Raw genomic sequence first — 24,858 nt, forward strand, 5'->3', positions numbered from 1 at the left:
CGATATTCTGGGTCTTTTATTTTTACCATCATCTCGACGAGACGATTTTTAAAGCCATCGCGGCGTTGTTTTGTCAATTTGCTTAAGGTAAACAGTCGAAAGGCGAGAGAGAATGGCCAGATAAGTCGTGTGATCGATCAGCTAATTGAAGGAGTAAATATGAGTGATGCGCCGAGACTTTTGCGGTGTGTCCAAATTGTGTCATCCTCAATTCACGCGAAGAATTTCACCCGAGTTGATTGAAGGTGCATTAAGGTGAAACTTAATTTACTGGTGGAGAGATGACTTTGTGAGGTTTAATTTTTAATTCACCCCGCGCGAAAGATGTGAAAATTGGAGAGCTGAAGATGAATCTCGTGTGCTCCACATCCTCAATATCTTCTTATATATTTTTTTTACGAGCCTGTAGGATACAAAGTGACCCAGTTTCTCGCCCTTCTGCGACTGCTTGGATTCTTCCGCTCGTAAATTTCCATTCAAGATTGGTGGTGGCGAGAAAGTGATCATGCAAGATGAACTCATTTCGCACGTACACCAAATAAAATGCAATTCCTGTCCACCGCATGAAGAAGTATTACAATGCACAATTTCTCAGGTCATTCTCTGCGCGATGTTTGCCAACTGACATCGTCAATTCACCTTCACACGCGGACGCACGATAAGATGAAAAGCAAACACGACGAAATGGAAAAGCAATCGCTAAAAATGTCTACACAAACATCAATATTTCACGTTGGGTAATTACAAGAAAATTGCTCTTTTTGCGCAATTCATCTTCTCTTTGGAGATGTGGTATAAATACGTAAATGCATCTCGACGATCGCGCGGCAAACTTTCCCTTCACCCATCATTTGACGCACTTACGCCAGGCTTAATTGATATTTGATAGGTTTGAGGGAGAGAGAGAGAGGAAAAAATTATGACGATTGAGCGCAAATTATACACTTGTTAATTGTGAAAAATACCTCACGAGTTTACTAAATGCTTGTAATTTTGGCTTATGAAATCATCTGGGATTATTTTGAGAACAGTGGCGATCTTTTGTGGATTTCAATGAAGATTATGTAGAGTTGGAAATAAAATCGAGGACTACACGAATATTGTGCATACTTGCTCGAGCTTATTTGCTTCTCCGTGAAAATTTAATCTTTGCCATTGAATAAGTCAGTGGCAAGTGTAGCTGGAAGTCGAGAGATTGAGTGTCTCGTGCCAGAGATCCTTTCTTTCCTTATTCAATTGTGCACATGTGAGTGGATTTGTGAAAGGTCACGAGAGTACAATCAACATACCAAACACGCCCCGGAGTCTTTCGACAAATTAAATATGTATGACCGCACATTAGGTGGAAAACTAAGACAACTGGCTGAGCAGTGATAAAATCAGATGGAAGTGGCATTCAATTCCTTGTGACTGAATAATTAATGCAATTTCGGTTCATTGGCAAATGATAATGCGATTATTGTCTCATTTGTCATCCAATTTCTTTCACAGTCAAATTCAATACAAGCACAGGAGTTTTATTGGGCTAACTCCGTTCTAAATCCAATCGTCTGAGGTTCATTAGTCATTTTGGGTGATAATTAAAAATACGTCGACATTAAATATTTAAAGAGGCACTCTTGCTGAGCGACTCATTTGTGATGATTAATTGGCGAGTCGCGCGCGCTATTGAGGCACACAATATAAGAAATGCGCGCGCGATCTTTTCTCTATGCTCTATAAGTTTTCCCTCCTTGAGCTGTGGCCATTTTATGAGATGGTTCTTTTGTCAATAAAAAGAAAATTTATTTATTCAGCATGAGATGAAATTTATCTCCTGTGGAATCACTCTAAAGTCGACTATGGCGTTCATTTAATATTCGTCCCCCTTTCGCGTTTGTCGCGTCTTCTGGCGAAACTCCTTCACATTCCCAACCCCACATGTGAAGCCAGCGTGTAGTAAACAAGAATTAAAATCTTCGCCAGAAGAAATTTGCGGCTTATTTCTGGATTCTTTTAGTATATATCGTCCTCTTCGCCACTCTGCATGTGTAAATATTGCATGGGGAGAAGAGAGTGCAGCGTACAATAAACCCATTTCACAGTGGATGTGTTTGTCTCGCATGCAAATGCCGTGTAAAAGTGAAAAATATCGCCATGGCATTAAATAAACCACGGTGGGATCGCAAAAAACCGCCACTCTTAACGGTGTGTCGCATTTAAGAAAATGACCCATCTCGTGGCCACTGATCTGACCATCACAGAGTGCACTCTCAGGTCTTATGCAGGTCAAGTGGGCGGAGCGTCGAAGTGGGCGGAGTCAGGAGACGCGCGTGTCAATTCAAAAAAATACTCCGAAATATGAGTTCTTTGGCATTTACTGATGATGCCGCGAGTATTTTGACTATTAATTGTTTATCCAATAAAGTTGATTTACTACGCTGTAGAGAAGCAAGTAATGTGCCAACTCTGGGTCAAAATCCGCAAACTGGTTGCCGTGCGTAGAGGCAGATGACAAGGGGAGTTTAATAAAAATTTCGTCGCGGATTTCAGCGCGCAAGGAAGGTGTGGATGTGCACGTTGATAAAGAATTTGCCACACGAGAGCCAAAAAGTCCAGCAATAAATACTTCTTCAGCACCAAATGTCCAAGAATAACTCCGAATTTCGGGGCCTCATGTGTCCGCGCGTACTTTTTTATTCACCACGAACACGCAAAGAGCCAAGGAGTTATACATACTTTCTCCCGTTGCAGCATAATTAATTGACAAGGTGTTTAATGACAGCTCAATGTACAGGTAATCGCACAATTAATAGCTGCTGCATTAATTTCCTTATTCGCCATCTCTCCCAAGCACACCCATTTCTGGGCTGTCGAGCAATCTCGTGATTAGAGATCGACACACTGTTTGGCATGGGAGACTCAACTTGGACTGCATTAAAATTCAATTTGCTCCATGATTTCCCTGAGAGCAAATGCTGTGTATTTTGCTGGGCTGTGGATGAATTGAGAGTGCCAGCAGAAATGTTGCCTCAGGGAGTTTCTTAAGACATGGGCCAGGCATGCAGCAATGCCGCAAGAGTCTCGAAAATGCCAAATACTGGTACGTCTTGGGGATTAACAAGTCGAAGAGTGAAGACACTTCCTGAATAATAAACGCGTTAAAATTGCGATGGCAATTCAGCAGGGCGAGGGCGAAGTAATTTTATGAGTAGCTGATATAGAAATCATTTCGATTTCCTATTCACACTTAATTGACACTCAATGATTAATAGCTTTCAATACATTGCTCATTGTGGTTGATTTAGGGCTCTATAAGTTGGCAGTGGTACAAAAGTGAGCTGATAAATAAGGAAAAAGCTAATCATCTTTTTTCTTCAAAGGCATCTCAATGGCAAAAATGTAGAAAATCGAGCTAAAAATAGAAGCTTTCGGGATAATTTTGGCAGAGTGGATTTTGTCAAAGTAACATGAACTCCTGTTTTAGGTGGCCGGCGGAAGCATAGCCGCAAATGCAGGACTGTCAGCCGGCGATGCCGTGATTAAAGTGAACGGCCTGGAAGTGTACAATCTGCGCCACAAGGATGCCCAGGACGCCGTGGTGCGCGGCGGCAACAACTTCGAGATCACCGTGCAACGCGGCGGATCCACGTGGAGGCCTGCCGTGACGCCCACTGGCAGTCTGCCATCACCCACGATCGCGCCCGGCGGCATGGCGCCTGTCACGCGCACCTCCTTGGCCGCCAAGCCGCAGGAGGTTCAGCAGTTCGGCAGTGGCTTCAACAGCGCCGCTCGTCCCTTCGCCGTAAGTCCGCCTCGAGATCAAGAGGATCGCAAGGAGTCTCAGTGTTCTCTCGCGCAGGTCAATGGCAGCGAGGGTGTGAAGAGCATCGTGAACAAGCAGTACAACACCCCGGTGGGCATCTACAGCGACGAGTCCATTGCGGAGACGCTGTCGGCCCAGGCGGAAGTGCTGGCTGGCGGAGTGCTCGGGTGAGTTGAATTTGGCCCATCCACAAGTCTGTAGATTTACATGAGAATGCTATGAAGAACGGTCGATGGCAAGGGGTGTGCAATTCACCGAGCAAGAGAATGAATATTCATTGTATTTTATACACTCAGAATCCTATTCATTCTCATGGAATTTCATCGCAATTTTAACTTACATTTTGGCAGTCTTTCATTTGATTTACATTTTAAAATCTCATCAGATAAATGTGTAACATCTCCGATAACCTGTGAACTCATTTCTGCGAAAAACACTTGAAATGGCAGCGATATTTTGTGAATTGTGCACCCCTTGGCATGGTGAAGGAAGACTTTTCTCTCCACTACCAACTCCACTTTCTATTATTGTGAATTATAGACAGAGAGGATGGTCTGGCAGGACGCACAATTCGCAACCGTACAGTCAATTTGCAATAAAATAGAACAGAAATAAGACACGAAAAAGGATAAATAGGGCCTTTTGCCACCCCCCTTTTCATCTCTATCAATCCCTCCATTAAAACACCGTAACACCTAATCGTGGTGTGTTGTGAACGTTAAACACAATTACTTACCCATGAGAAGATGTATCGGCGGGCTTATCGAGGAAAAACTATTTACTATGACCAATTTTCTGTCTTTCCGCCACTGGTGTGCTCACGAAATCCCCACCGGAAGCTCTTATGGCTCTGGCGAAGCATAATCATAGCTTCGTATTCTCAGTCCTCCTTTCGTCCGAGAAAGTGTGGTGGATATTAAAATTTTATTATACGAAGTGAATGTTATTTGCTTTGAGATTATTTCATGCAGTATATGAGATCACTGAGGGAATTAGAATAATTGGTGTGGGTCTGTTTTGCTGAGCAAATACGCGTGTGGCAAAATGAAAATATTTGCAGAAGCAATAAAATGTGTCAAAAATCGTGACGTTTTGCACATAAATGTGATAAGAGGTAATCACATTTTATGGCAATTGAAAATCACAAGTCTGATAAGCCCGTCGTGGTGGCGTATGTTTTCTTTTAACTCTCTTAGATCTCCTCTCTCTTATTGAATTAACACTTGACGATGAATAACTTTATTAATTGCGATAATTGTGTTTAACGTCCACTTAGTTTGGTAACAAAACAGCAATATTATCGTGATGAAATGAGCATAAACCAAAGCTGTAATATCTCTTTTGTGCTCTTCTCTTCTCTCTCTCTTTTTGTGGGGCTGCAAAAACAGGGTGAACTTCAAGAAGAACGAGAAGATCTACAACTCTGCCAACTCGGAGGTGTTCAAAATGCTGCAGGAGGCGGAAAATGACCCGAATGAACCAGGTGAGGGGGAGTGGGTGGCGATTTTGGGGGTGGGGGGACAAATTAATCAATTGAACACTCGACCATTCTCTCCCTTCGGCGTGATCATAAATGTTTGTTTGTACATGACAATGTGGACATGATTTGCAGAAGAGTCCTCAACATTCAGTCCCACACCATATCAGTCATCCAATCAGCAGCTCTCGCCAGTTGGCGGTGTCACCAAGCATGTGACGGCTCCCGTGGCCCAGGCCAAACCTCCCGGAACGGGCGGTTTGCCAGCCGGCCAGAACATTTGCGCCGAGTGCGAGCGCCTCATTGTGTAAGTTTATTCGATAAACATCCATTCCCAACGCGTGGAATTTATACGGACAATCAAACGGTGCGAATGTGGAGTCTGTCTGTGAAACTAATACCTCATTCTCTCTCCCTGGACGCTGAACTAACTAGAGAGGCGCCCCTTTAAATCTCTCTCTATATAATGTCACACCAGAAACAGAGACACAGTGGAATTTGCAGGTCGCCTGGGTGGAATTTGGGCGGGAAAGTGCGCCATCAAATGATATCAATAAATTCTTTTCTCTGCCATTTCTCTCTCCCCAACCCGGGCTGAAGCCGGTGAGTCCAAGTACTATTGGACCGCGAGTCATGCGATCGGTGGGCAGGCGACATGCACTTCGCCCTTTCTCTCGCCGGGAGCATCTCATCGGCCCAGCCATCCCATAAATCTGCAGACCCTCACACAGCAGGAGCAGACCACCAGCTCATACTCGGCCTCAGTGTCCTCCTATCAAGAGTAAGAGAGCCGCGCCGGACTCATTTCTCATCGTCTGGCCAGAAGACATTGAAGTATATATTGTGTTGCATCTCAATTCTGTGGCTCCGTGCACTCAGTGCGCGCGAGAGGGAGAGAGAGAGAGAGAAAAAGGACTCTTTAGCTCCCCACTATCTCCCTCCCCGCCCCCCCAAATTCAGTTCTCCCTGGAATTTTGGTGAATGTTTGTTATGTGGAATGACTGTGAATAATTCAATTTGCCTTTTCGAACTCTTGCATCCTCACTGACCGGATGTGTTTTCGTGTTTTAGAGGCGTTTTTGTGAGGATCAAGGAAAAAAATTTGCACGTTGACTGCTTCAAGTGTGCCACATGTGGCACACCGCTGAAGAATCAGGGCTATTTCAACATTAACAATAAACTCTATTGTGATATCCATGCGAAATTGGCCGCCATCAATAATCCACCGCCCGGCACGGAAGGATACTTGCCTGTGCCAATTAAGCCGTAAGTATCACACTTCACTATCATATTGTCTCACCTTCGACGGCAGATAAGTTTTGTGCGGAGATCCTAATTGACTTGAACTCACGTCCTGACAGTCTTGCCTTCAATTCACATTATTATGTCTTGTCAGGCAAAATGTGCAGCAATTCCAATATAAGAATTTGCTATCCCAGAAAGATTCATTACTCACAATGACGTGTTAATTGAAGCGAATATAAACTTTGAACACTTTTCTCTTTAATTCAGTGACTTTTTTTTTAATGAAAATTTTCATTTGAGAGCACAGACGGAGGAAAGAAATACTCCAGTTTATTCGCACACACTTGTTGCCAAATTGATGAATAAACTCTGTGCATTATCCTTATTACACTTGATATACTTTTTTCCGCTCTGAGCCGCACAAATGAAGCCGAAACCTCCCCAGAGTTGCTATGGGCAAATTAATGATGGTGCTTTATGGCAAAAAGTGCACACAGAAGCTCCATTAAACGTGATATCGTAGTTTTCTCACATATAAATTTCATTGCACTGGTCTGGGGAGGCACTTTTACGGCTTCTACAGCTTGCAATAAAGCGCCTCCCCAATTCTATGGGCATCTCCGCGCACACATTCTCAGGATAAAGATGAAAATTTTACGGGGAAGTTTTCCCTCCACTTCATGCTCTGCTCCAGTGGATACTCTCATAACAATCATTTCACATTTCACGATGACTGGTGGCTCACACTTGAAGTGCCATTTGATTTCTTTACGATTCCTTTGTTGCTTGTTGACCTTGTTCTTGGTTGATGATCCTGGAGAATTAAAATGCCTAGGAGTGTCATTATGTTCAATGTTCCTTTTTCTTGTCGCAAGGTAAAAGAAGCAAAAATCACGAGGCGAGTGTTTGCTGCGGGAAAAATGATCACACTTTCACTAAATTGCTAGTCAAATTAGCATGTTGGAGATTCACATGTCGCTTCCGTGATGTTGAGGAAGCTGTGCTTGGTTTCGAATGAGGGAAATTGGCAAGTGCCAATATTTACATTATTCGCTACCTTGTCACTCGCGATAGTTGGTATTCGAGCGTTGTTTTCTGGTTGCTCCAGCTAATTACTCGCCCCGTGATTGCCATTCCATGTAAGTTACTAAGCCAGGCTAATTAATGCAAATGTTACGGAGTGAGACGCCTTTGTCAAAGGAAGTATATCACTTTCTATAGACACGGTCTTTCATATGCAATTCGGCTTCTTTCTTCGCCTTTCTCGTGTGCGCGCCCCCAAAAGAGAGCCCACTTTGGCGCGCGCACACAGAAGTCAAATGGCTTCTCTGGCAATTAAAATCTGGGCTGCAAAGTGCTGTGCGGATATCTAATGGCGAATGTTTACACTTCTGCAGGAATACAAAATTGAGTGCCAGCACCATTTCTGCTGCTCTCACAACGCACCACGGAGCGAATGCTGGAGTCACGAATGGGGCTTCTCTCGGGTCGCCGCTGCCGGCGGCCAACAATGTAAGTTGCTTCATGGGGACGCAAATTTGGCGTCAATTAACTCCTGATTTGCACATGCTATTTTACATTGAATTGCCATTTTGTGCTTCCCGTGTTTATTCTCTTTTTGTCTAACCCTTTTACCCACACCCTCGCCAACCACCCCCCAAAAACACTCCCCAAGCGTCCGCTCTTCTTGTCCTCCCGAACATGTAATTTAGCCTCGGTGACTAAATGTGCGTTGCTTCCAAAATTTGCAGACTAATTTAACTTGTGCGACCAATTTTGCATCAAATAGCTGTGTGTTGCCCCAAGCATTGAGTTCATGTGAGTCGACACCGAAGAAATTGTCGCCCATGGCGTCAGTTGGGGTGTCCCCGATTCACTCAAGGCAAGGCAGTGATCTCGGGAGCGCCAAGAGTGACAGTGATATCAATCACAAGAATGTCTGCAGCACTCTCGATGCGGACACTCCTGGCAGATCGTACCTCGAGACGAGCTTCCCTGGCACTCACGCTGGGAATGATGTAACGGACGAGGCGCCCAAAGTCAATGGGTTTCCCCATGGGGATTTTCACTACAAGACCCTCAGCGGAAGTGTCATCCGGAGTGTCCATGCTCCGGGTAAAGGCAAGAGCATCAGCTACAAAGTGAGTACTTCGCTGCATTCTGCCCGCGATGTTAGTTGTCCGATTCTTCACTAACAATTCTAGACGATTAGAGTTAGAGAATGTAATCAAGATTGGGGGGAAATGAAGAGTTTCACCTTGCTAATCTAGCCTCTGTGCAATCTTTCAGCTGAACACGAACATCAGTGGGCCGAAGCCATTCGGATCGGGTCCGCTGTCGCCGCCAAGCGCCGGCCCCAAGAGCCCTTCAATCTATCCGCCGCCCACGAATACCGCGGCGTGGACCGCGCCAAAGCCGGTGCCGACGTTTGAGGCGCCCAAAGCCGCTCCATTTGGCTCGGCCACCCTTCCTCGCGCCACTGTCGGATCAACTGCTCCAGGTTAGTAGCGAGATTTGCGCGATTGATCAGGTGTGAATGTTTCTGCATCTCTCACAGAATCCTCACGATCATTAAAAAGAAAAACAAATTTAATTGTCAGACGAAGAGAAAGTGCAAATATTTTGGGCTTAGCGACGCGCCCGGGGGTTTTTGGCTGTGAAGCAGGAAGAGAGAGAGAAAGAGAGAGAGAGGGAGGAAAATTGATGACACTCTGCCAGATGATTTTTATTGAGTGCCACACCACGTGGATGGGCAATTAAGAGGGCTGTTAATGAAAATTTCAATCCCACGATGATCGCCCGTGGCGTCCTTTGAGGCTTTCATCATCTGCCAAAATAAATAGAGACTCTGGGCGAGAGTTTTTCACACAGAGATGCACAACATTCAAGATCAAAGCTTATCTGAATAGACATCGACTCTGTGGGCACCTCTTCGAGTCACATTCCTGTCGCGTCGGCTAATTAAGCGTTTCGGGGGCTTTCCCAGAAAGTCCCTCGCCAAATCTGATAAGGCCGCAATTAATTCACAAACTTAATTTTCAAATCATCCGCCAATACCAATTGCCAGTCAATTTATTCAGTCAGATTGGCCTTTTCCGCCTCAATTGGGTGACTCTGGAAGGTCCTCGCGGGCACCCTTCCATCTGGGAGTCCGGGAAATGTTTGAGGGGGGATTTTTAATTAGTGGGGCAGATGAGGCAGAGATACATATTGAGAGAAGGAGGGGGCTTTTGAAGTGCTTCATTTTGACGATATTATTGATGTGTATTCCCACTCCTAGGGCGGTTCAGCACATTCAGACCTGGATTTCATTTAAACACCGGTAATTGTGTGACGAATGAGAGCGCTTTTAGTGACAAATATGTGCCTTTCTCTGAGCGCAAAGCCTAAAAGTGCGCGCTTCTTGAATGCATTGTTCATGCCACATGGTTTTTCTCCATCCTCACTGTCCAAAAATGGTTTCTCACTCATCACAAGTCTGCAAAATATAGTCTGCAAATCCCGAAGAGTGTGTAGGGCTGCATTTTGTACATTTATTGTGGTTTCTTGAGAAGAGAGGCATAAATAAAAGAAATTTCACCGTCTTCAATAAATTGGCTTTCTGTCCTCACTGTGAAGAACTTTTCCTATATATTCTCTCTAATGTACAGTCGTGTGATCATGTCTTTCATCCACTCATCATCCTGTCCACATTTTCATCAAACTGCGTGTGTGTGTGATTTTGATTGAAGTAGCGAAGATGCGTAGAGTTATAAGTAGTTAAGGCCAACCGAATAAGCATTTAATAATGTTAATGAGCTTCTCTGCTAGCTTTACTAAAGCGCATACTTTTGGTTTTCTCTTTAATCCAAACCCGCCTTCTTAAAATGCCTTCACACCTAATTTATGTTCTAAAAATACAAAAAAAACAAACACTTCACACTTTGCCCAACGCTTGCAATCTCGTGATCCGCGGGCGACGGAATGAAAGACTTGGGACCAGAGGGAGTGCAAACGGATGACGGTGGCGAGCACTTCATGTGGCCGCCAGCGAGCGCTGTGGCGGAAAGCGCCCCAACGGCGACGCCTCTCTACGTTCCGCCGCCTGGCACGCAGCACGTCATCGTGAAACCCATGGTTGAGAAGCAGAGCCACTCGGCGCCCGACCTCAGCTATGGCCAGACGGAGCTGTCCAGGATAGCGGAAGTTGTAGAGATGGAGAGCGGATCCGAGAGTTACACTTCGACCAGCGCAACCACGACGACATCCGAAGAGATGGCGCACCGAATGTTCCACACCCAGACCTCAGTGCCCAGCTATACTGTCTATGAAAGCGCAGATTCCGATGCCAATGAGACGGATTACGCGATGATGCAGCATCACAAGCAGAGCATCTGCTCTGCCGAAGTGTCCTCCTTCGTGTCTGAGACTCGCGGAGCGCAGTACTTGGCTGATACGCTGGACACAACGTGTCTGGTGGAGAGGATGCGCTCCTTGACGCCCAGACCTCCATCGCCTCCGCCAATAAAGCCAGCCAAGCATGTTGAGTTCTCAATTCCGACCGAGGAAGCGGCGCCAGCAGAGGTGCACGAAGTCCAGGAAGTGACGCAAGTGCAAGAGAGTGAAGAGAGCCAAAACATCCAGCAAATCTCTGCTGAAGCCACTCAAATAGAGGAGCAATCGACCCAATTCCAGCCCATTGAAGTCCCTGAATCCAAGCCCCTGCCCCAGTCGGGTGTGACGAATACTGTGCCACAAGAGTGGGAGAGCGCCATGGTGAAGGCTCTGAAAACAGCCCCTGAAACTCCCTATCACATCACAAGTGTCCAGCAAGAATGCGTTGAGGAGAAGTGCGAAAGAGTGGATGCTTCTCAAAGCACCTCCACGACCACATTCAAGAGTGTTGAGCTTCCGCAGTTGGATGTGTTGGTTGAGAAGCCAGCGGAAGGCACTATCATGTCGTCCTTGCTCACGACTGTGCCGACAAAGAGTGTGAAGTTCGAGCCAAAGGTGACCATGGAGCCAATTCCCTTGCCTGAAGAGACCAAGCCATACTTCCCGCCGCCGATTGACATGAAATTCGTGGCGGACGACACGATTCCGGGAAGGAAGTCGGGAATGTTGGAGGCACTGATCACAGCGCCGGATCGTCCATATTCTCCGTTCGCGCATGACGTCTCCTATCAATTGGAGGATCTTCCGCGGCCCACGGAGAAGATGACGCTAAGGACGGCTCTGACAGTGGCTCCCGACCGACCCTTCACTCCGGTTCTCTTTGACTCGAACGGCCTGGCTCATCCCAAGGACGTCATCTGCTCCACATCTCTCGAGAGCGTTCAGACCTCCGAACAGAAGTCCAGCCAATTGAGCACAAGTCAGACGAGCGCCTTCCAATCCGTCAAGACCTCAAGCCATGCGTCTCAGTTCTCCGCCTCGCAGTCCTGTCGCCAGGAGTGCCGGGAGACTGTCTGCCATGCCATGTCGGCGGAAGAGAAAACAGAAGCCCGTCGCTTGGTGGACTCAGCAGCTGTGGTCCTTGAACAAGGTCAGTGCTATGTCGATGATCATGAGAAACGCATCACATTTCCACCACCAAACCCAATCATGCTGCGACAGTCGCGCTTCTCGAACCTGCACGCACCCGAGAACATACCTGTGTACCAGAAAAAGATCCTGCAGCCGATACTGCCGCCGGTGTCGCCGCAGCTGAGGGAGAACGTCCCGCTGGCGTTCTTCGACGCCGGCCGGGAGTCCCTGCCACACGATGTGGCCAAGCCTGTGGCCATCAAGGCGGAACAAGACAGACAGGCAGACAAGCATGCACATTGCGAGACATTCGCCCCAGATGCATCATGTCCAATAACCATGACTTTTCAATCACTAGATGGCATCGAGAGTCGTGCTGCGGACGTGCCCACGGCACCCCAGACCGCGTCCCCCGCGCCCCATCCGCGCCCCTTCACTCCCTCGCTCATAAACAAGCCCGCGCCCATTATTCCCTACTACCAGCAGAACCTGGCCGTGTCCGAGTGCGATCCTCACTTGGGCGAGATCTTCGACCCCAAGCTACGCTCCCCGTCGCCCTGTCTGCGGGAGAAGAGCCCCGCGCAGGGCCCCCCGCCCAATCCCCTGCGCATGCAAGCGCCCCGCTTGCGCGAATCCGGGCAGCTCGGCGCGTTCTCAAGTGCCCAGGTGCAGGCACAGAGCGTGTTCCAGCAGAAGCCCGAGGCGCTGGAGTGCCAGAGAATCGGTGACACACTCCAGCAGACCCGCACGAATGAGGCCTCCCTCAGTCGCTCGCTGCACGCGGCGCAGGAGAGCGCCAGCGCCACGCAGGTCGGCAACACCCTCGTGCAGAAGCGCTCGCGCGTGGTGGAGGAATTCGAGCGCACGCAGACCGCCAAGACGGTGGAGATCCGCACCGGCGGCGCAGGTGAGGTCGTGTCGAAGATCACGGAGGACGAGATGCCGCCCAAGGGCATCGTGGCGAGTCAGACGCGGCGCTTCTCGCAGGAGGGCGTGCAGCCCAAAGTGACCTTTCCGGCAAGTATCCCTCTGGCGCCCATGCACTTTCCTGTAGCCGGCGCTAACACGGTGGCTCCGCCGCCGGGCTTCAATTTCACCTCCTCTAACGCATCAGCATTCGCATCCAAGACATCTTCGCAGCTGACTTTTGGCGCCAAGAGCAATGCTTTCACTAACACAGATGCCCAGCCGCCGGCTCCGCCGACTAACAACCCCAGTTCTGCCATGAGTGACCCCTCCCCTGATGCCAGTGCAGGTCCGAGAGGGGGTGCCGCCGGAGTGACCTCTGCGCCGAAGCGCGGCCGCGGCGTGCTCAACAAGGCCGTGGCCCCGGGCGGCCGGATCCCGCAGTGCGGCTGCTGCAGCCAGCATATCAGGTGATGGACGCGCGCCCCAATGTTTGACGTGACGACTAACATTGTGGCGTTGATTGAGGCTAAATGTTGTGTTTGCGGTTGATTTGTCTGTTTGATGTTCGATTGCAATCCGTCCGCAGTTTGCCAATGCGGCGCATCAGCTCTCTGATTGCCGAGAGAGATTGGTTACACTGGAGGTAGTGTGAAGAGCATTGTGAGATGTTGCATTCTCTGCTGTGAATATGCTTTTTCTGGCTTTCTGAATCAGCACAAGGTGATGGTTGTATTGCAACGCTTACGGGGATTTGGGCTTTTATTGGAGCTTTTCGTAGAATATAAGAAAAACGAGTTACTTTTTAACTTGAATTGTGATCTTTTCGGGTTAAAACACAAGAAATTGAGGAAAATTGCCTATGAAAATGCGCACCTATGTTTCCTTTAGTGCTTGCTGTGAGACGAGCTTTGGAATAGAATGATTTTTTCTCTTGTATTCCTTGCATCTTTTGCTAGCAATTGAGGTAGATTTCTTGAGGTGTTGCATTGGTGTGCGAAGTGAAATACTTTCCTTTGCACAAAGTAATTCACAATTGACTCAAAATTGGTCTGTAAAAACTCGAAAATTATGGTAAATTCCCCACCTTTCGACGGCAAGAAGATTGACATGCTTTTCTTAGACGAAAAGCTGGAATTTGAATAGCACGTGAAGTGGTCTATTTGCAAGAAATAAATTTACACAAATTCACAATGCATAGAATATTTTGTGAGTCTCACGGCAAAAGCTCTCCTGCACTTGAGGAGCCAGAAATTTCGGGGAAGGGGAGATTGAATTGAGCGCAAGTGCTTGAGATTCGATTTGGAAATGCCTCATGTGACACATTTCAGCCTCTCCGCGACACGAGACGCCGTCTGAGATGCTGGAGAAGTCCGTGCAGAGCCTGCGGGTCAGCGACCGCGAGGGCTTTCGGCAGCGGGCCGGGGAGGTGATCACTGGGATGCTGCAGGCGCGCCTGGAGGGCAAGAGGGCGACGGATATCAATCAGAATCGCGTGCCCTGCACTAATGGCTTCCACCTGGAGTCTCCCAAGGGTTCACCCCCGCCCGAAGACGCCGGCAAAGGCGCGCCCGCCTCGAATGGCCACGAGAGCGGCGCCGAAAGCCCGCCCGATGATGTTGTGCGCTATCGCAGCAAGACTAACAAAAACCTGAAGCCCGAACTAATATCGCATGCTCGTGACCGAAGGTCGTACATTGAGAAGGAGTCGCTAACCAGGAACGTCCAGGACGAGCCGCAGGAGCGCCACGCGGAGGAGATTGTCAGCAATCTCGAGAATGGCAAGCATCCCGTCTGCTGCGTGTGCGATAAGAAAATCGCCAGGTGAGTCCTGGGGATTATCCCAATCCCATTCCCAGAACACTCGGCTCAGCGCCTCGCAGGGGGAATTATTAAAATTACATTGTACACTTCGACCCTCCCTTTTGGCGTGACTCAATGCCAAGGAGGGAGAATCCATTGAGAATTATTCATAAGAGAGATTTCTCGGGTGAAACACTCGACAGAGGAGTCAATTGGGGAATCTTCCGACGAGTGGGTGTCATTTCGGCCGAATTATTGAATCATTAACACCTTCTCGGCACATAAAAGTCTCATTGAGAGTTTAAACCTCAATCAATTTCACATCTAGAAACCTCTTGAGCTCGGAATCCAGTGGTTTTTTATCGTCTCACCTTAAGTGGTCCTCCTCACATTCTCAAATACATATTGTAATGATTGCAATAACACACAAACTGTTTATTTTTCATGGATTTTTGTCATTTTTGGAGGTTGAGAGTGTCTTTCGGAGATGTTCTGACACACTCGAGGAGACGAAATTATGAATAAATTAATATTTTTTCTCCGAGAAAGCTTTTATTGAGGAAACATTTAACGAGTAAACATTTAATTCTCCTCGAGATAAGCTTATTTGAAGCGAAAATATGATGGCAGTTAAAAAAATCATGCGGGATTGAAATACTTTGTTAATATGCAAATACTTTTATGAATCCCAGTGAAGATATTTTTGAGTCATTTTGCAATCAAGTTCATCCCGATCTGTTGACTTTCAGGACTTCTTGCCTCGTCATCTGAGATAACTTGCCAGATAAGTTCACTGTGGAAACTAATTTTGCGTGTTTTGCTGTGTTTTCGAGCCACTAACTCACTCTTGCCCTCCAACGTTTGCCTAATTTTCCACCTGTTTTCACTATCAGGGGTCCTTTTATCACGGCGCTGGGCCGCATTTGGTGCCCGGATCACTTCATTTGCGTGAACGCTGACTGCCGTCGTCCTCTGGCGGACATCGGCTTCGTGGAGGAGAAGGGCAATCTCTATTGCGAGTACTGCTTCGAGAAGTACATCGCTCCGGCTTGCAGTAAATGCAGCGCCAAGATTAAGGTTTGTATTGCGATGTTGCGGGGCTGGAGCAGAAGGAATTCATGTGACTTTCGTTGCAGGGCGACTGTCTCAATGCCATTGGCAAGCACTTCCATCCGGAGTGCTTCACGTGCGCCTACTGTGGCAAGCTGTTTGGCAACAGTCCGTTCTTCCTGGAGGAGGGAAATCCCTACTGCGAGGCGGACTGGAATGAATTGTTCACGACCAAGTGCTTCGCCTGTGGCTTCCCCGTGGAGGCTGGCGACAGATGGGTGGAAGCCCTGTCCCACAATTACCACAGTCAGTGCTTCAACTGCACCGTGAGTGTCCCTTTTTTTTGTGGTGAAAATGTGGCGGAAAAACCGCTGATTCCCTTGCATTTTCCCTCTCTTTGCAGACTTGCAAGAAGAACCTCGAGGGCCAGAGCTTCTTCGCCAAGGGTGGCCGCCCTTACTGCAAAAATCACGCTCGCTAAACACGCCATGCCGCCACACTGGGGGGAGAGATTGTCTTTTCCCGCTCTGGAAAACAAGCAAAAAAAAACCCATCTTAGCCAATGCACCCGAGAGAGTCACGCGAAACGTTTCAATTGCCGCAGCCGAGACACTCGCTCTCAGAGCAACTTTTAGTACATATAAATCAACATTGAGGAGAATGAACAAAACCACGAATAATTTGATAATTTGCTTTGTACAATATATACTATTTAAATGAGATGCAGCGCCAATGAGAATGGAATTCATCATTTTACCGTAGGTGTAATTGTTTTAAGTGAGAAAACAAGCATATTTTACATAATTATTTTAATCAAAAAAAGAGATGAAATTTACATTATAATCTTTCAATTGACTAAAGGATGTATTTATGATTTTACATAGTGACTATATTTGTGTAGAAATAATTGCCGAAAGGGGCGATCAGAAAAGATAATTTCACAGATTTCCACGTGAAGTGGTGTGATAGGAAATAAGTAAAGAGAAAGAAATTGGATGCAGGACAAAAATCATCGTGGAAGAACAGAGAGAAATCAATATTTATCCAGTAAAACTTTTTGTTCACTTCTTCTTCTGTTACATACAATATATTTGTGTAAATGAAATTTGTAATTTGTGTGAAGAATAAAGGACTATATATGATATACATATATATGAACTTGTGGAGAGAAAGTTCACCGCAATGTTGGCAGAAGTGCCCTGCAGAAAGTCCTGTGGAATTCCATGAGAAATATGTTTCGAATTAGTTATGTGGCTTCTGAGACAGCAAAACTTCTTTCGCCCAAAGTCCTTCGAGGAATCCACAGAAGGCATTCCGGCTGTGTCGACACATAAACCCAGAATGCATTCGCTCGCTGTGCAACTTTCACTGCAGCCGCAGGAACTTCATTGTAGTCCAATAGAGATTTGCGCAAATTCCACTTTTATCCCAGGGAAAAACTCACCACGTTCATTGCTGGACAGCTGAGAGCTTTTCCAACTGTAATCCCACCCATTGAGGATTGGTCAATAATTAATAACTCACTCTCGCCGAGCTTAAAGATTTATCCGGGCGATTTCCACAAAGTAGGTCGGCTTGTGAGACGTGCAATTTCCACGTCAAATTTTACACCAACTTTCACTAGAAGCTGTATTTTTACACAAATGTTCTAAATACTGCGAAACATGGAAGAAAATAGAAAATCTCTTTAATACATCTTTGTGATTTTTCAATTATTTCTTAATTTTTAATTAAATTTTGATTTATATTATTCATACTGTCAATATTATTGGCTTATCAACTTTGGCAAAAAGAGAAAAAGTCACATATTTGCCTCAAGCTATTTCAATTCAATCAATTAATCCATTCAATTGCTGATACGCCTTAATTCTTCAATGGTTTCGCAGACTCTGAATTCCCAAGTTATCAATTTTCCTCAGATACACCTGAAGCTGTATAAGAAGTTGTCTGAATGATTGATTGTTATATTGAATAGTAAATGACAAAGATATCGCACGAGATTACATCTAATTGTTGTATTTCGGTGCACAAGTCGGAGCACTTTCTCTCTAATCAATTAGAATCTCCGTTGAGTGTGACCATTTGTGGGAAGTCTGGAGATTTCCCCACAGGAATTGAATGATCTGCTGAAGTGGGCAGGAATCCGTAAACATACATATTGGCACTCAAGAACGTTGTGTTCATTAAGTAGATGTCAACCCAGAAGTCGTAAGACTGACCCAAAACCGGGAAAGTTAACGAGCTGAATCTCTAGAGTTAGAAAAGAAGATTGTTCAAAATTCTGGCTGTTTTTGTCCTGAAAAACTTTCTCTCACCGGATCGATGTTCACGTGCACGTAAGTGATGTTGTTGCCCGGAACGCCCTGATGAAACAGTCGCAGAGAATGGTTCTGGTAAGTTGGCGTAAAGCTCGTGGAGTTCTGACTGAAGCCCAATAGCGACTCGCCAGGAACTCTATTCCCAATCCCGATCCAAGTTTGTGCAATTGTGAGCGCCAAGAAGGCAAAGAATAACACAAAATAAAGGAACTTCATTTTAGAACACTGTTAACTTTCGGTATGTTTGAACAACTGGCGATTTGAGCGATTTCTGCTGGTGTTTTATACAAACTCTGTGGACGATTTACCTTATCAAGCTCGGTTCAAAATTCTCTTCTGACGCAGAGAAGCTATCAGAATGATTGATCATGTCTTAAGCAATATTGCAGACTTAATTTGAGAGACGTAATAAGCAATTAAGTGAGTAATTGTCGAAGATAATCTCGGAAGGAAATGTGTGTTAAATCACTGAATTTAGCACTGAATAAAAGCAAACTAAAAACCATACTTTTTGCTGCATTTCCACCAAAATGCCCATATGAATGATGGCAATTGCAGGAAAATTTATCCAATTTAGCGTAAAAACGCGAATGCAGTCAATTGGAATGCATTTGTGGACATTGCTGAAAAAACGCACACAATTTCCGAGCAACAAATGGCGCATGACTTTTCGTCAATTGATTTATTAATTCTCTTTCAACATTATTACACAATAATCTTCTCTCTGTCATCTCTCTCTCTCTGTCTCTTTCGTTTATCAGGCACATGGTTTAGTTGTTCTCCTCGACTTTCTTAGAGGGCTCTTTGTCACTATCTACACGCCGCCGGCGCACGGCGGCTACAGATGCGCCAGGATGTCCATCTCGCTGGTGGCATTCTGCACGCTGGCGTCGCACGAGCCGGAAATCGTCACAATTGTCACGAGATCGTCCTGACTCAGTCCATCCGCCGCGGCCGCCGCGCCACTGTCGGCGCCCTTGGCGGCCTCTTCCGTGGCGTCCGCCGCCTGACTATTTTCACTGACTCGCGGCGCCTCCGCCTGCGCCAGCTGCTGCTGGTGTTGCTGCTGCTCCGGCGTAATACTGACGTCCGTGGTGGCCTCGGGGATGCGAGAGCCGCCGCGGCGAAGCCGGCTGCGCGCTCGATAGCTCGGCGGCAAGCTGTGCTCGGAGGTCTGCGCCGCCTGCTGCCGAGAGCCTAGAACGCTGGCGGCTGGACTGTTGCAGCGCAAGGAAGGCCTGCAAGGAGAGACACGATGAGTGTGCAGTTCGAGATACAGGAAGAATGGGCAGTTTGCTTTGCCGGCCATTTATTCAAAGCCTGGAATTGAGTATATTCTGTGCTAACCCGAAACTGCCCCTGTTCTCCTCATTTTAAGGTGAAACCTAACAGTATTCCAGCAATTCCTCCCCAGAAGAATGCTGAAATTCCACTCCAATGCCGCACTTCCCAATTTATAGCTATGCTCCTCGGGGAGCTGTTGCCGTTTGTTAGCATCTTCGTGACTCTGTGAAACCGTCTAATTGTTACATTCGTCGAAAGAATGGAAGCAGTGAGTGAAAGAAAAATCCACACAACTCGAGAGAGACAGAGAGAGAGTAGGTGGATGGCTAATGGCTCCATTTATGCTGCTTATTAATGGTCTTCTTCTCCCGCTCGCCGAATAAATTTCCGCAATAATTAAAATTGTTGCTACTCCGCGAGACAATCGGCACAAAAGTATTGACTCGAATTTGGGTCACGCGAGAAGAAGTGAGGAGTCAGGCCCCGAGGGTTAATTAGGGGTGTGGGGCGACCCTTTCGCGAAGGGTCGCTCTTTCAGGGCGCATTACACCCGACAATTGGAGACAAAAGACGTCGTCCCACGGGCAAAGTTGGGGATCTCTTATCTGTGATTAATGCAGCTCTGATCGGGGCAAATTGTAAATTACAGTTGGCGGTTTGCGGGGTTGCCGAAAAAGTGGTCTGAGAGACATTCTCGTCTTAATTGAAATTTATAGCATGACATTCAGGACAATAATTTGCATGAACTTTTCACCCCCCGCCGCCCTTCATTGCCACCGTTTTCGGGGGAAAAAGGGCGCGCATTATATGGCGAAACCCTGCGGATTCGCCCCCCAACCCTTCTGCAACCAGAATTCCGCTGAATTCACACTCACACGAGGGTGCAGACAAAACCCGCACCGCCATTAATCATCCTCCAGGGAATGGTGTGAAGAAATTCCGAAATTCACCACTGCACAGAGCCATGCACTTACCTCAGGAGACTTCCGGCGTCCGATCGATACGTGGGCGGCGGGGAGGCACCCCGGACAACACCCGCCTGGCGATCCCTGTCCAGGAGCAGGAGCCTGCAAGGAAAGCGACAGCGTGGCCGGTTATTTATGGGCACAAGAAGGGCGCACTCAGATCGCACACAGCACCGCCGCAGCGGGCGGAGGAGAGCCCCGAGAGGCGCCCGCGGGAGTGGGTCAGGGACGCTGGTGGGCGTCTGAGTGCAATTGGCAAGTGATGAATTTTATGGCTCTGTCTCGGCGTTAAAATTGAATTTCGATACACGAGGAAAGAAATGTTTATTGCCTGACAATTCTATAAATCATCCTTCCTTCCGGGGTGTGTCTCGGGACAGAGTTGAGATGGCTATGGATAAAGATGAATGAACTTTCTATGCATGAAATCCTTACAATATTCATCAAATTGTGGAATTCAATAAACAATTGAACTGTCCAGAAGAGAATTCGCATTAAAAGGACTTCGAATTATTAGACGCTGTTCCGCAATCAAAGCCTTCTCAACTCTGTCCACTCTTTTGCAAATCTCGTGCATGAAATATTGCCATAAATTGTCCCAATTGGCACCCACTAAATGGGAGTTCTAGTGCCAAGTCAGGCGGAGATGCCATAAATACTGAGGGCGCGGCCGGGATTCCTTACCTGAGTCTGTACTCCTGCATGCTGGCTTGGTAGGAAGGCGGCGGCGGCCTGTGCTGAAACTCTGGATAGAGGAGACCGTGCGGGGCGCCGCGGCCACTGCAGGGCCGCCGGCCGCAGCGATCGAAGTCCGCGCCAGTGCCCAGGCCCAAGCACGGTGGCGCTCCCGGAGCCGTCATCCGCCACGCAGCTCCACTCACCGTCACCAGAATTATGCCAACGCCTGCAAAGACACACAAAGTCAGCGCTTCCAAGGGAAGAAAATCCAATTGGAAATAGTATAAAGCTCAGTTGCAGTTATGCTAAACTTGAGACAGTCTCAAATTATAAAGATCGCGCCGAATTCTACTCTGAGCTCATCCTCTTGCATGTTTCTCGGCGCAAAAAAGCCAAATATGCGACGCTTTTCCACCCTTGGAAAACACATAGCAAGGGAGCAGCCCAGAGTAAACAGTGAAAATCCATTACCAGATTAAATTACGGAAGTGGTGATACACCGAGTTTTTCCTTTATCCAAATGTGATTCTTCACTCATAATTTTCAAGAGTGTGTGTATGCCCATAATGGAAATATGAGGGAAATTCCTAGGGCATAAAAATACACTTTGAAAGATATATTGGGACACCAAAAACACATTTGAATTTGATTAATTTCAACGACGCTCCGCCTCAGAGGGAAAATGTATTTGAAAATAGTCTTTAAATTATTTACAAAAGACTCTGCTCTTCTGTCTTCTTTCTGCCTCCTCGCTTTTTTATGATGCCAAAGCATCATCATCCACCCAGATGAGGAGGGCAAAGGAGCGGATTAATGGTATTTATTCTATTTCTTCCGCCATAATCTCGTCTGCAAACGATCTTGTGAAGGGAGCAATAGAAAAAATGGTGAATGAATTCATAAATATTATCCATCAACCGTTGACTTTATTGCGAGACAATTTCTTCCCATTCCCCTCGTGACTCAGAATCTCTTAATTTGCTTCGAGCACATGAATTTGCGGAAGCTGTTTCGGTCTCCCAAGTGCAGTTTCTGTGGTTACTCACACTGAGTGTTCTTGAGGATGAGATGCATACAGAACTCTGTGGCCGCATTCAATTACCTCCTTCATTTGGTATTTCAGGCATCAACAATCCATGCATGGTGAAAATTACAGCATTTTAGCTACTATGTCACACATTTTGAGGTAACTGAAGGATTAAATAGACTGTCTCATGTGCATGCATTTTTAATGAGCTCGTGCTTCATTTTCCGAAAGCGCTTTTCTGGATGCTCCTCCAAAGCTGCGTGCACGGAAAATCCCCCGGAAATTCCACCCCAACCAGAAGATGATGAGAAAGTAATCTCTCGTGGTGTCACTAATCCTGTTTTCCAATGAATCTACAATAAATTGAATGAAATTTTCATCACCCCTCCATCTCTTATTTCCTAAATATCACGATAGAAAGAAAGCGGTGGGAAAGCGGAAAAGGAGAAGACATACATTAATACAAACGTGATGCCTGAGAATGTGATGAAAAAAAGAAGAGAAATTTCAATGGGAAAACGATACGTATGAGGATTTGAGGTGGATGGACGCTTAAGTCGGATTTATTTGGCAGAATGTGGAGCCTCGTCTCCCCAAAAGTTGAATTCCATTCCACGTGAAGCCACATGAGTTTCCTCGACCCAAATAGTTTCGCCCAGTGAGTGAAAGAAGTCGATTAATCTTATTTGTAAACAGTCGTGAGGAAACATAAGGGAAAATTGTGCACAATTGAGACTTTAATTCACTGGGTTGAAGGGTGAATTGAGAAGAGTATTGTTCCTTGGGAAATGCCCAGGGAAAATCACTTTTCTTCCCCCCTTTGGACCAATTCAATTTATTCATATCAATAATTACGAGTCATTTAGCGAAGATCGATAAAGTCTTCGTTGAAACTTTTCCGTGAAAAGTGAGAGGGAGAAAGTTTTAGCAGATCAATTTGTTTGTTCTGCGAATCATGAGATTTTATTCCCAGAAAAGTTATTACCTTTGAAGTTCGCCCCAGATAATATTTTCGTCGGGAAGTTTGTCAGTTGAACTTATTTGGCAGGAAATATGTCTGAATTTAATAAGCGTCCCTGGAATTACTCTTGAAGATACTTGAAGGGTTCGGATGAGGGTCCGTCTTCCGTGCGGAGCGAATTTATAGTTTCCGGATGCGGGAAGAGTGGCAAAACAATCAGGTCGTGGAGTATTTGCGGGGCATCAATCAGTCTCAGTGAGAGGAATGTCAAAAGTAATCTTCTTATTCTGCTGAGGACACACACCAGTGCCAAAGAGTTGAATGGGGAGGGAAGAGAAAGCATATTTATCTGAGGCGTGGGAAACACGAGAAAACTCTTGATTCAGCATCTTCTGCACGTTCCAATCCGAAACCCATTCAGGGGCTGAGGAATGTTAGATCCTGCCGAGAGATTCCTCAGAGCCACATTGGGAGGCATTTATTGCTACATGGGGATATAATGCGAGGTGGTTTTTACTGCGAGATGGGAAAATGTCGTTTAGCAGAATGCCAGATGAAACCCTCCAGAGTGTAATCCGCCCCCATTTTTGGGACTGACGAGCGAGTGAGGCTCACTCTCGAGGTGTCCCTGATTTTCTGCGTATGCCCATTAAATTACACCGCGCGCGCGTTCCGCACACACAGACAAATGCAGCCCTGCTTATCCTTGACGAAAGTAACCTCACAATTGATTAAGATGTTATGGCTATAGTGCAAAGTTGTGAAAAAAGCTCCCCCGCTGAGGCGAGAGAGAGAGGAAGAGCTCACGGAGGAAATCCCCGAGTGAAGCTTGTGGATTTGATGGCTCAATTTAGAGGATGGCATTATCATTGTAAATTCCCCATCAAAGCCCTGGGATCGACACACGCGACATATCAAGTTGCGATATAATTTTATATCAACAATATCGCCCCACTTGAGCACCAGCGCCTTCTGCAGACAGTATTAGTGGCCGAGTGGGACTGGTGGCAATCATTTATGCAAATCCATTTAACCCTCACACTCGCCGAGTCAAGAGCAATCCTTAGTGACCCAGGGGGCAAGTAGATGCCGCACATTGTACCCAATCCACCAAATGGCATCCTCGCTTCGGCACAAGATTGAAGTGTGACATCTCGAGCCCCCCAAAAGTTCCCCACATGTGGGGGAAGAGTAAGTGACAAGGGATGTATCTTGGACTATTCGCACTTGCGTGCGGAATACACTCCATTTGGCCTCATTTCTCTCGGCAACTTTAAATTTAATTCCGCCCGTCTCTGGGGTGCTCTTAGCCGCCCTCACTCATGATAATCTCCCAAATTGATCTCGTCAGTTGGAGCTGATGGGAGGCCTTTCCATGAAAAATGCAAAGGTGCCGCCGCACTACTGCCGAGGCGGGCGACTAGTGCGTGTGAGGCTGATGTTTATGATTTAATAATTTACTCTCAGAGGTCACACTGAAAGTGGTGAAAGGAGATTTAGGACGCGAGTGTAATTTAAATGGAAATTCTGTTTATACAGCAAATGAAAACCACACAAGAATGGTTTTTCACTATTACAATAACCATCATCATATATATGTGCACAAGAGTGGACGGTAGATTTACTTTTGCTAATCAGCAGAATTCTTTCAACCCTTGTCAAAGTTTGCCATGCTCTGCGAAAATAGAGAAATGGCACCCTGAGTGGGCGGGGCTAGAGAAGAGGCGGAGTTTAAAGTATTCATATGCAAAACAGCAAACAGTATAGTGTAGACTGTTTGTCAATGACAATCATTTGAACACTAAGCTTCAACCCTGAAACGTGTCAAATATGC

At 46.5% G+C, this 24,858-nt stretch overlaps 2 protein-coding genes across 6 annotated transcripts in view; one reads left to right on the forward strand and one right to left on the reverse strand.

Annotated features, from left to right (window-relative positions):
* LOC132261114 (PDZ and LIM domain protein Zasp-like) overlaps positions 1 to 16,935 on the forward strand; it is a 23,918-nt gene extending 6,983 nt beyond the window's left edge. Inside the window, exons 3-15 of one of the 5 annotated variants that reach the window (XM_059759677.1) lie at positions 3,467 to 3,784; positions 3,842 to 3,972; positions 5,194 to 5,288; positions 5,418 to 5,589; positions 6,354 to 6,548; positions 7,925 to 8,039; positions 8,279 to 8,668; positions 8,817 to 9,027; positions 10,498 to 12,051; positions 12,391 to 13,408; positions 15,635 to 15,818; positions 15,878 to 16,117; positions 16,195 to 16,935. In XM_059759677.1, the coding sequence (XP_059615660.1) occupies positions 3,467 to 3,784; positions 3,842 to 3,972; positions 5,194 to 5,288; positions 5,418 to 5,589; positions 6,354 to 6,548; positions 7,925 to 8,039; positions 8,279 to 8,668; positions 8,817 to 9,027; positions 10,498 to 12,051; positions 12,391 to 13,408; positions 15,635 to 15,818; positions 15,878 to 16,117; positions 16,195 to 16,272 (4,701 nt within the window). In that variant the 3' untranslated portion in view covers positions 16,273 to 16,935. Of the gene's footprint in view, positions 1 to 3,466; positions 3,973 to 5,193; positions 5,289 to 5,417; positions 5,590 to 5,882; positions 6,064 to 6,353; positions 6,549 to 7,924; positions 8,040 to 8,278; positions 8,669 to 8,816; positions 9,028 to 10,497; positions 12,052 to 12,390; positions 13,409 to 15,634; positions 15,819 to 15,877; positions 16,118 to 16,194 lie in introns of all 5 variants that reach the window. The other 4 variants (XM_059759676.1, XM_059759680.1, XM_059759679.1 and 1 more) reach the window with 4 other exon arrangements.
* A 1,815-nt stretch (positions 16,936 to 18,750) lies between these two features.
* The window catches only part of LOC132259138 (uncharacterized), a 41,623-nt gene continuing 35,515 nt past the window's right edge, over positions 18,751 to 24,858 (reverse strand). Inside the window, exons 4-6 of the mRNA XM_059756690.1 lie at positions 21,043 to 21,262; positions 20,368 to 20,460; positions 18,751 to 19,347 (exon numbers count right to left, since the gene is read on the reverse strand). Of these exons, the coding sequence (XP_059612673.1) occupies positions 18,948 to 19,347; positions 20,368 to 20,460; positions 21,043 to 21,262 (713 nt within the window). The 3' untranslated portion in view covers positions 18,751 to 18,947. The remainder of the gene's footprint in view (positions 19,348 to 20,367; positions 20,461 to 21,042; positions 21,263 to 24,858) is intronic.

Source organism: Phlebotomus argentipes, unplaced genomic scaffold (assembly GCF_947086385.1).
Source record: "Phlebotomus argentipes unplaced genomic scaffold, Phlebotomus argentipes genome assembly scaffold_18, whole genome shotgun sequence".
Lineage (NCBI taxonomy): Eukaryota > Metazoa > Arthropoda > Insecta > Diptera > Psychodidae > Phlebotomus > Phlebotomus argentipes.